This window comes from Monopterus albus, unplaced genomic scaffold (assembly GCF_001952655.1).
Source record: "Monopterus albus unplaced genomic scaffold, M_albus_1.0 scaffold274.1, whole genome shotgun sequence".
Taxonomy (NCBI): domain Eukaryota; kingdom Metazoa; phylum Chordata; class Actinopteri; order Synbranchiformes; family Synbranchidae; genus Monopterus; species Monopterus albus.
The window spans coordinates 444,603-455,781 of NW_018128154.1; the positions used below are offsets into that span (position 1 = coordinate 444,603).

Here is an 11,179-nt window from a genome sequence, read left to right on the forward strand (position 1 = left end):
GCCGTGTCTCCTGCTGTCGGCGGCACGTCGTGCTGTGCATGTGGTGTGAATCGTCTGATTGGTGGTGAGGCAACGGAGACGGGGGGCAGAAGGCGCAAGACCTGGCAGATGACTGGCTGCCTGCCAGAAACAGAGAGCGGGAGGCAGAGAGACTATAGGAGACACTAGGAGAGAGAGAGAGCTGAGTGAGAAGAGTGCTGAATGAAGTATTTACTAGTATTTCATGGCATTCATACTTTTCCTGTGACTTCGTCTGCATGGCTTGTGTGGTGGAAGAAGTACTCAGATCCTGTATAAATACTCTGTCACAAGTAAAAGTACTGCATTGAAAATGTTAAGTAAAAGTACTAAAGTATTAGCATCACAACGTACTTGAAGTACCAGCAGTACCAGTACTGGTCCTGCAGAACTGTCCACGTCCCAGTAACGTCTCTGATACTGGATCATAGTCACGATAGATTGGTCACGATCTCGGTTTATTATCGGAAATTAAAAACTTGATACTAAATCACATTTACAGAGGAACAGACGTAAACATTTTTTACATTTATCCTGTTTTTTGTTGTCATGTTGATACTGGGATGTTAAAGTGGGCAACAGTTTGTGAAGTTTGAGTGGCTGCTGACAAAACCCTTCATCTCAGGAGTCAAACTGTCTGTGGATCCTGGGATTCATGTCAGAATGACCAAATGATAATACCAGTAAATAATAATGACTTCTTATGTTAAGATGTACCGGCCGGTTACTGTGCACCTCATCACACTGTCAGCTGTGCCCAGTTCAGCAGACACTCGTCCCTGCAGACTGTTTCTCAGAGAAGGGGTCCACTCTCTTCAGGATGTCCAGTACGGTCCAGGACGCCCTCAGGTGACACCACACACCTGCGCAGAGGATCAGCCTCTCATCACTGTGATTCGCTCTCCTCCATATCTGTCGCTGTGACGAGAAGCAGCAAAGGCAAAAGGGAATGATTTTAAAACATTTAAACTGCATATTCAGAATCTGTACTGATATAAATGTGACAATAAAACACAAAACCTAAACAAAAACAACATTAGATCCTTGGATCACCAGCTTCTGGACTTCCAGCTCTGAAACCACATCAGATGAAGTCCCAGCTGTTTTAAACTGTTTCTTTCAGTTATAACTGATGCATGATAATGTCATGATAAACATAAAGCGAACATAACACACACAATGAATAAATACACGAACCAGAGAGACAGAATATGGACTGGAGCTCTGTACTGCTAGAAAGAAGTAAAATCAACAGAGAAATGACAGTAGAATACAAACATTTCTGTTTGGTTTTATGTCTCTGTGTTGTATTTTTAGGCCCCCTGCTGCACAAATAAACTTCAGTGCTGGTTCAAGCTCGTCATCTAGTGGAGGAAAGTGAGAGGAGCACTGATGAAACTAGTCAGCTGACTCCAGTTTCTTTTCTTCTTTCTGTGTCCTAACTCGCAGCCTCATTTCACTTGTGCTGTTTTAACACATCTGCTGAAAACCAAAGGTGTAGGTATGTTAGCTTCCTCGGCAGGTTGGTGCCTGCACAGCCGGGGCTGACCGGCAGGCTGCCCGCCACTGAGCTGTGGATCCTCCTAGCAACTGCTGCTGCTGATGAAGTTAACGTTATGAACAGGGCCGCTAAAGCTAACCTGCTAGCTCACAATGAAGCTAGCTAACCTGCTCCGTTTACGAGAGCAGTTGAGAGGAAGAAGCTAACCTAGCATATAATGTCGACGTTAAAGCAGATGTCAGCTAACGCGAAGACTTATCCAGTTAAGACACAAACTAACGTACTGACTAAATGTATTTAGCAAACTAACTGAAACAACAGGAAGAAAACGGACCGAGCTCGTTTCATTCAGTGTGCTGTAACTTTTGCCTATCTAGTTATATCCAGTTAGCAGCAGCTATGTCAGCTAACATCACTAGGTTTGGAGCAACACTGAGAACGTTAGCCGATGTTTAACCGTTTTCATATGAACAGACTAGCGATATAGGGTATATAAATTAACAATCAGTGTATATAGATGTGAACCTAACGATGGTTGTAACATAAAACAAAATAAGAAGCCGTCTTTCCCATAGGCGTTGGTGGTATAGTGGTTAGCATAGCTGCCTTCCAAGCAGTTGACCCGGGTTCGATTCCCGGCCAACGCAAACTTGTTTTATACTGGAATCACATCAAAAAAATATAGTGATGGGCTTTTTTGGGCTATTTCATAAAATTCTATAGACCAAATGTTTGAAACATTAAAAAAATAATTTGAGTAGTGTATTCAGTCTGAAAAACAAGTCAAACAAGAGCAGAACATTCTGTCTTTTTCTCTTGGTGGTCTTTCCTGCAGCTCCTGAGGGATTTTTGTTTGTATGTAGACATGGGGAGGTATTTCCACAGCGAGATCGACATTAAGAGCCCATGGCATCAGGTGCTGGCTGCCTTCTGGCGGCGCTACCCCAACCCATACAGGTAAGGCACATGTTTGTGCTGGGGGAACTGGAAAACATGATCACTAAAGTTTAAAAAGTACAGCCCAAGCTCAAACCCCAAACCTGACCCTAAATCTAATTCTACCCCTAAGCCTAAAACCTCCTGGACCCTCTTAGACAAGAAAAGATTGGACAAAATGTTCACACTTTGCTAAATGTTCCAGTTTTTCAGTCCACACTTACCATATATCTCACATCTGTTCCCCACATAGACAGATGTATAGAAGCTCATTGTTTCTGTGTCTATACTGTGAATCTGTATGTCTGTGTCTATCAGTACCCACGTCCTCACTGAGGACGTCCTATATCGTGAGGTCACCCCTAGCAATCACCTGTTGTCACGGCGACTGCTGACCAAGACCAACCGGCTGCCAGGCTGGGCAGAGCACGTCTTCCCCAGGCACATGGCCCGCGCCGTCTACGTCCTGGAGGACTCCATCGTCGACCCGCACGCGCACACACTCATCACCAAGACCTGGAACCTCAACCACAACAAACTGATGGTGAGACAACCTGAGTTATCAATAGGCACAAACTCTACTATGTGTAGGCGCAACATGTCATGCACAGAACGTGCTGTGTCCGTCTCTCAGACAGTGGTAGAGCGGTGTTTGTTTGAGGAGGACCGCAGTCGGCCATCTTGGACCAAACTAAGCAGAGAGGCCTGGATCTCCTCGGCCATCTACGGCCTGGCCCGGCCCATACAGGTCTCTATATTTATGAGGACACTAACCCTAACCTGACCTTTAGAACTAAGGCTGTGCCACCAGTCCTTTGGAGGAGGGGACCAGTCACTATGTCCTCACAGTGCAGAAATGTCCTGGTTTAAAACTGAAAGACAGCAATACAAAACAACACAACAGACACAGGTTTAGGGCAGGTCTCTGTTTAACCCTTTGTGTTTCTCTGCCAGGAGTTTGGTCTCTCCAGGTTTAAAACGAACCAAGCCAAAGCCATGAAGGGGCTGGAGTACACTTTGTCCAAAATACAGAGTAAGACACACACACGTTTTTACTTCCGTTAGTAGTATGCTCAGCATATGGTGCTAAAGCCCAGCAGCAGCTTTCCACAAAAGGTTTGTCTTCATTTAACTGCATGGAGCTGTTCAAAACTGAAAAACCAGACCATGTCACAGGGAACTGGACGGGGTGTAGTGGCATAACTGACCCAGTCTTCTATTTACCAAATAAATATACATATATAAGAAAAGTATGTTGTAGAAATACAAATACGACAACAGTGTCAGAGCCATAAATCCTACATTCACTCTAAACCCCAGTTGGTTGTAGAACAGCACACAAACGTGTTCCTAACTGTTCTGTCTTACAGCTGAGACGCCCCCTCATCTCCTTGGCGACGAGTCGTCAGAGAAGCACAAGCCACTCCCACCACAGGCCACGCCCACCGCTACCCAGAAACCCGAGCAGTTCATCTGAACGCCGCCTGACCGATTCTGCTAGAGTTGAACTTGTGCATCTTTTTTAAATGTTGTTTTTTGTGCTTTGCCTCTAATGTTATTATTTTACGAGGTAAGTGGGTCTGGAGAGGTCGTTATGACAGACAGGCCGGACCCAAACCGGGCCCCAGAACTCGTCCATCTAGTCATCTGGTCAACCAAACCAACCTCAGCCGTGACGTCACGGAACAAGTGCTGCTCATCAAATCTGACTGAAGCCGCGGGAAATAATTTCTAAGAGCTGCTCAGTCTGAACTATAGTCGTTAACCTGGGACTGATTTAAGCTGTGAAATGAGTTTTATTTCTTAAAGTTCATTTTGCTTTTCATTCATTTGTAGGTAATTCTGTTGTCATCGTTAGCTCATGTGGAGTTTCATAGAAGGTTTGTTATTTAAAAGACATCCAATGAGTTCGTATTTAAAATCTGAATTTATTTATGATGTAAAGGTTTGAATTCTGGTGACATTTTTAAGGTTACGGTTCACATTCGATTCTGTTTTTTTTGTTGTTATTTTTATGAAAAGAGCTTTTATTTGTTTATTTTGAACAGTTTTATGTTTTTATGTTTTCCTGATTGTGTTATTCATCCTGACATCATTATTTATTGTTTCATTAACTCCTTCCTTTCTGCTGAGGTTATGTTTGTATTTACAGCCGATCAGCAGCAGTGGAAGAAGTACTCTGATCCTTTACTTAAGTAAAAGTACTCATTATGCAGACTGGCCCACGTTCCTGTGTATCATATTACTGTAGTACTGTGTCCATCACTTTTAGTGTTGTAGCTGGTAAAGGGGGTCGAGTTTTATCTGGCGTCTGTGTATTAAATTTGAAGTACTGCTGTACAGCCTGTGAAGTTTCCACCATGGATCAGTGAGGCCGTATACTTATACTGTGTTTTCACCTTGTTATGAAAAGTAACTAGTAACTGAATGTAGTGGAGTAAAAAGTACATTTGCATCTAAAATGTAGTGAAGTCAAAGCATGAAGTAACAAAGTGAAAATACTCCCAGATACCTGAAAGTTGTACTTAAGTACAGCACTTGAGTAAGTGTACGTAGTTACTGCCAATCAGAAAATGATGCAATATGTAAAGTTTTGATTCTGTTGTGGGTCAGACATGTTTCATATTTAGCTAACGGGGGTTTCCTTAGGTCGTCGCCCCCTGGTGGTCGGTTCCTGATAGTAATCTTTAAAGGTGTCACCCTTAAGTTTAACATCTGGGTTTGGGGACACCTGTGGTTGCCATGGTAGCAGAAATCTGTTCTTACCTTTACAAGTTACAGGTTCCTTACCTGAGGATTAACTATGTGACACATGAAACCGGCTTCGCTCGCTGCTCATGGCGCCTCACTGCAGCTGTTTCTGACAGAACTGAGGGTGGGAAGTTATCTGGTGGTTTCCACTGAGGAGTTTCTCAGGGACCAAGGCTACCATCAGGGGGTACCGGGCTGTTTACTGCTCATGTTCACCTGTAAGCTCAAGTCAGGTTATATTAGTTTATATCAGCCATGTTTTAAACAGGGCAACCACTGGAGAGTGAGGACATTAACGAGGTGAGGCTGGTTTGTTTTGGACTGGTTCCACTTCAGGGACAACCAGTGTCATCTCAGCTTCCTTCACTGGCCTGGAAAGTCCTGAAAAGTCTCTAAGCTGCTGGAAAAAATGTGCAAAAGTACAGTGAAGCTCAGAAAATACTCATTTTAACTGGTTAAAATAGGCCAAACAATGGTAGTGTGCCTCCCTTAGTGTGAGTGTAGTTTATTAAAAAGGACACATGACATTATGGAAAACCATAAAGTATATGTCAGGGTAATCAGGCCACAGTTTAATATCATACACTTCTTCTTTTTCCATTTGTGGTATAAAATCTCCTTTTATTAAGCACAGTATCGTAATTTCAACATCCAATTAGATTTTTCTGTTTTCTCTGTACCTGTGTGATGCACACTGAGCAGGACTGGCACTACATAATGTACACAGGTTACGACTATGTGTCACATCTCAGTGCATGTTCTGTGTCCTAAAGCAAAACTCAGCAAGTGTTTGTGGGAGCCTGAACACTTTACAACACCGGCAACTTGACGAGGAAACTAAAGACAATGATAGTTGAAAACATTAACCTAAAACTCCATACTGACACAATAAATTTAAGAAAATACTGCGTAGTACGGCGTGGTGCAAGGTAACACCAGGTGAATCCCAAATCCTCTGACTGGATCCTCGTTTCCCTCATTCATGGCTTATTCCCGCCCACGTAAGACACGAGGAGGAACCGAGGAGACACGTTTTAACTGACATGATTTCCAATGAAGGGGTGTGTCAGTCCGTAACAGACTTGTGGTCTATCCTCCAGCTCCTCCAGCTCCTCCAGCAGCCTCCTCGCTCCTCAGAGCTTTGGGACGTCTTTCTTCGTGGCAAGCCAGAACGGCTTCCTGGTCAAGTTGGGATTGAGGACAGGGAAATGGGATTCACTTTATGTGAAGTGTGTGGAGGACAAAAACATCACACTTCACAGAGTTTGTGTCTTAAGCAGCGACAAGTGTGTAGCGACTCACGAAGTCTCGATTTGTCACCACCTGTGTGCAGCTCCTCGACTGCCTTTGGTAAATGGACTGACCGGTTCAGCTCTTGTCTATGCAACGCAGCACACTCAGCTTTCACTCCGTTTGCCCGTTCACCCTCACACACCTGTGGGACAGCCACCAGGAACAACCTAGACTGCAGCGTCTTGCCTTGACACGTGGCCTACAGAAGCAGGGAATTGAGCTGCCAACCCTCTGCTTCATTACATCAACACTTTGCTGCAGAAGTTATGTAAACTGGCACAGTGACATCTTCACAGAGACTTCACACAAACCTAAACTTAAACAAACCTTTAAAACAACCGCTAAATAGTGACACTTGCTGGGGACGTCCTGATCAGCTGTTGTGATCCCAGTCCTGATCCAAGACCTTTACCACTGACGCCTACATCGGTTTTCTTTTAAAGGTGCCTGAAGCCTTTCAGCTGCTTCACAACACTGTGCACACTGTAAACATGCACTTCTCAGTAAGCTGACTGCCTTCAAAGCAGCTAACATGTTGATGCTTCATCAGCAGTTTGATAAACTGTTCGCTCTCTGTTACTGATGATGGTTAACGGGCACTGCGGTCAATATAACGTCTCTTTATTAGCTGATACTGATCCTGTCCTTAGGACCAGCTCAGGTCGTCTCTAATCCTTCCAGACTTTTCACTTGGAGCTTTGTTAGTTAAAAGCAGAGCAGTTATGTAACAGAACACAAAAGCAGGAAGTTTGTAAAAACACAGCTAAAAATGACCAGGTTTGGTTTTTTAACTTGACTACTCATTCATTCTTCTCCTCATCTGTGACATGTCTGGAAAGGAAAACGTGTAGAAGCCTTGGCCAGCGAACCACTGACCAGCGTCCTCGTCCAGTGCCACACTGTCCACCATTTCGTACATCAAAGGAAGGACCCATTCCTCGTCCGTGACGTAGCGAGCCAACGCACCTGAAACACGGCGGAGATGATGGTCAGGGACATGACGACAGATGTGTAACCAGATCGAGGTTTCACTTTACTCAGTCCAGCACACACCGTTCTGCTCCTAGTCAGTCCCACACTTCATATTTCTGACTGGCTGGCTGTGAGAGACCAGTGTCTGCTTTTTAAAACACTGTATATTTGTGACCCATTTTTTATAAGACCAGCCTCATCAGTGGGCCTGAACGGTCCCAGGGCCGAGGGCTACACGTGTTGCAGGCAGGACCTACCGACTGGTTGACTTTAAATAAAATACCCAAAACTGCAAAAAGACTTCAGTTTTAAACCAACAGCAGAACCTGAAACAACCAGAAGAGACCGCTGCTGACCGCCAACACAGGACCGTTTTAACTGCTAAACGCACCAGGCGTCAGTTGTTATGGCACTTCATTGTTTCTGACTCTGATGACCGAGACCCGGAGGGGATGAGGCCGCACACGGAGACGCTCTGCCAACTGGTGGGAAGCTCCAACTCCACTCGTTGATCTGAAACAGACCACTATGGTGACAAGTGCACCTCCAGGAGAACTGACCCACGATCCATCAGACCTGTGGACTGGCACTAATACTTCTAAGGCCCAGTGTGACAGTTTATCTGCTGTAACTTGGCTTAAGTCATCACCAGTTATTCTCACCATGAGGTGCCATCAGAGTGAAGTTTGATTACTGCAGAAACTGTCTCTGGTCCAAAGCTTCGTTTTCTCAGACACTCCTGATTTCATCAAGACGCTCTGAATTCTGCACAAATGTTGTAGCAGTCACCAGGAATGAGTCTGACCACACAGCGAGGTCCCGGTCAGCAAAGTCCACCCTGATTCTTCCTGGGTGTTTCCCAGGTTTTACCCGCTGTGCCCGTATTTATCATCAGTACTAATGGGCCAAAAGTTCTCACTGTTCCAACATTGTGTTCTTTCTTTAAGGACTAGAAGCCAAAGCATTTTATCACCTTTCATTATTTTTATCTCAGAGCTCCAGAGGCATCCTGGCGTGTTAGACGTCATTGAGACAGACATTTCATGAGATGTTTGCTCGATTACGGTAAGATCTGTAAAAGATGATGATGAAAAACTAATTCTAGAGACAGACTCTGTGCAAGACGCAGTGGAGAAGACGTCCTTACAACATGACACAAACAGCTTTGAGGTGGTGATAACTTGGTGCACACGCATCATAAAGTTTGTGCACACAGCTGAAAACGCCCGACACCCCATCATGTACCTGTAGGTGCCGCCATCCTGCTGGGTGACACTAAGCAGCTTCAGAGAGCCGTCCTCCAACATGGTTGTCCTCTCGAGGAACTGAGAACACCTGCCCAGGTGAGCCGGGCTCTACATGCAGGAAAAACAGACAAACTGTTCTCATCATTGTTAGTTTGTCAGAATGATGTGTAGAAAATGTTAGAGGGCAGAGGAACGTGCCCAGCGAGGTGTCTTCAGACGTTTTAGTTTGAATCACTTTAAGACACAAACAGCAGCAAATCCTCCCAGTGGACAAACTGGAGCAGCAGTTTGCCGACTGTCAGTAGTTACACACTGTCCTTCACTGGTTTGTTCACTGAACTGTGTGAATCACTGGGCAACAAGTTGACTAATGCAAAGGACCATTAGCATCTGGGCCATTTAATACAGCACATAAAGACGTAAACATTAGTCATAGAACATAAACTTTAAACTTAATTCAGTGTGACACAGTCTTCTCACTAACTTTTCGGACATGCGCATTAAAGGTAGTGACCTTTGACCTCCATGTGTTTTTCTTCCACTTGGACTCATATATCATACTACACTGTAATACAGGTGCCAGGAGCTGGATTCTACTATTAATATACAGTTATTTTATAGCTAATGGAGGATGCCCTTGGTTTTCAATGTCAATGTATGAGGTCGCACTATTCACATTTAATTTTTGTTAGAATCTGAGTGTTTCATCAAAAGGTTGCTGTGGTTTTTCTCATGCAGTAGTGGACATTAAACCATTTTCACTTTTTACTAAGGCTGGGCAAGTTAAAGCGTTAACCTCGCGATTAATGTAATATTTCAATAACGCGGACAATTATTTTATCGCGTGATAACGCAGTTTATTTTTATCATTATTATTATTATTTTGAAAGTCAGTCTCTCCCTGGCTCTGAATACACATACAGAGCGGGCCTAAGACCCTGCAGCACTCAGGTGAAGTGGAACCGAATAGAACTGGCGGGACAGAATAATGGAGGAAGGTAAAGCAAAAGCACTCTTACATGGACATTTTCATTTTAAATCTCTTCCACACGGTGGAGTTGATAGAACCAAAGTCATTTGTAGACACTGCAATGCAGAATTATCTTATCACCAGAGTACTACGAGTCTGAAGTATCACTTAGATGTAAAACACACCATTGATGCCAGCAAATCACCAACCCAAACAAACAGTGGAGGGAGGCTTTGGCAGACTACGTTGGGTGTAGCGTGTGGGAGAAGTATTGATAAACAAAAGCAAGACAAGTTAACAAATGCCATAGCTGAGTGGATAGCTACAAACTGCTGGCCGATTAGTATTGTGACGATCCACGTCAGCCATTAGGGGGTCTAATGGCAGCTGCCAGATGCAGAGGTGCATCATGGGAGTTTGGTAAATAGTAGAGAGAGTAGTTATAAAATTATTGTTAGAAGTGTTCTTACGTGTTACCCCACTGTTGCTGTGTGTTAGTGTTGCTGGCTTATGCTGGTGTGTTATCTGACAATGTTTTAATAAGTAATTGCTGAGCTGTGTTTTAGACCGTCAGTTTGGCTTGTATGTGTGGGACTGACCCTGGGGGAAGTGCCATTGTTCAGCATGCTCTAAATAAATGGCAGAGAAGCCAGTTTTGCATTGTGGTTATTGTTTAATAAGGACATGCCCAGGTGATATCCAGAGTCGTGCGGTGTATGGGGCCTGGATAATCGCTAATTGACATCAGCATAGGTGCTAGCGCCCTGCTAGCTAGCTATCTTAGGTATACTAGTATAGCTAGTCTCTCTCCTCCATGCCGGGGGTCATTACAGTATTGTGGAAGATGTCGGTCTGAGGAACGTTATTAGGATCGCAACCAATGACAGCACGTATGAGCCTCCCTCAAGAAGCACCATCACAAGAAGAATACACGAGTTGTACGAAAAGGAGAGGACTACAAAATCAATGGCGTTACAACGTGCACCAACTGTTGCTCTCACTGGAGACTACTGGACATCGCTGGGTAACATAATTACCTTGGAGTTACAGTGCATTATATTGATGAACAGTGGCAGCTGCATTCACATGCTCTAACTGTAATGAAGACAGAAGATGGACATTTTGCTGAAACATGTGCAGAGCATTTCATTCATGTTGCACAGCAATGGAACGTTTCAAATAAAGTCAGCACACTTAGCACAGATAGTGCAAGAAATATGATCGCTGCTGCAAGACACCTGCCTTTTGAACACGTCCCCTGCGTCGCGCACAGTCTCCATCGTTCTGTCACAGTTTCTCTGCAGAACAGTGCGTTTGGCCATTTTAAACACAGTCCAGCAAGCGCTGCAGAATTAGAACAACAAATTGAACGTGGACAAAAGAAGGAGTCGCTTATACAAGACATTCCAACCAGATGGAATTCGACTCTGGACATGATAAAAAGTGTCCGCAGAAATAAAAAGCCACTGAGGGATGTCCTCACCACACACA

At 44.3% G+C, this 11,179-nt stretch overlaps 1 protein-coding gene and 1 non-coding gene across 6 annotated transcripts; both read left to right on the forward strand.

Moving 5' to 3' along the window:
* Positions 1-322: 322 nt before the first annotated feature.
* LOC109972944 (PRELI domain-containing protein 1, mitochondrial-like) lies at positions 323-4,836 on the forward strand. 5 transcript variants are annotated; one of them, XM_020622206.1, is made up of 7 exons: positions 323-867; positions 1,336-1,781; positions 2,355-2,476; positions 2,774-2,999; positions 3,090-3,203; positions 3,410-3,488; positions 3,826-4,836. In XM_020622206.1, the coding sequence occupies exons 2-7, from the start codon at positions 1,737-1,739 to the stop codon at positions 3,930-3,932; spliced, it is 693 nt and encodes a 230-aa protein (XP_020477862.1). In that variant the 5' UTR covers positions 323-867; positions 1,336-1,736; the 3' UTR covers positions 3,933-4,836. The 5 variants fall into 5 exon arrangements, with proteins under 5 accessions (XP_020477862.1, XP_020477861.1, XP_020477865.1 ...); XM_020622205.1 differs by lacking the exon at positions 323-867 and having other exon boundaries at positions 1,298-1,781; XM_020622209.1 differs by lacking the exon at positions 323-867 and having other exon boundaries at positions 1,298-1,781; positions 2,383-2,476.
* trnag-ucc (transfer RNA glycine (anticodon UCC)) lies at positions 2,095-2,166 on the forward strand. Its single transcript has one exon. It is a non-coding gene; the product is annotated as a tRNA-Gly (tRNA).
* Positions 4,837-11,179: the final 6,343 nt, after the last annotated feature.

Bases quoted from the DNA above. Each gene is read 5' to 3' on its own strand.
- LOC109972944 (XM_020622206.1), top strand. From the start codon at position 1,737: ATGTCGACGTTAAAGCAGATGTCAGCTAACGCGAAGACTTATCCA. The intron at 2,477-2,773 runs GTAAGGCACATG...TGTGTCTATCAG, and splicing joins CGCTACCCCAACCCATACAG to TACCCACGTCCTCACTGAGG. The intron at 3,204-3,409 runs GTCTCTATATTT...TTTCTCTGCCAG, and splicing joins GCCTGGCCCGGCCCATACAG to GAGTTTGGTCTCTCCAGGTT.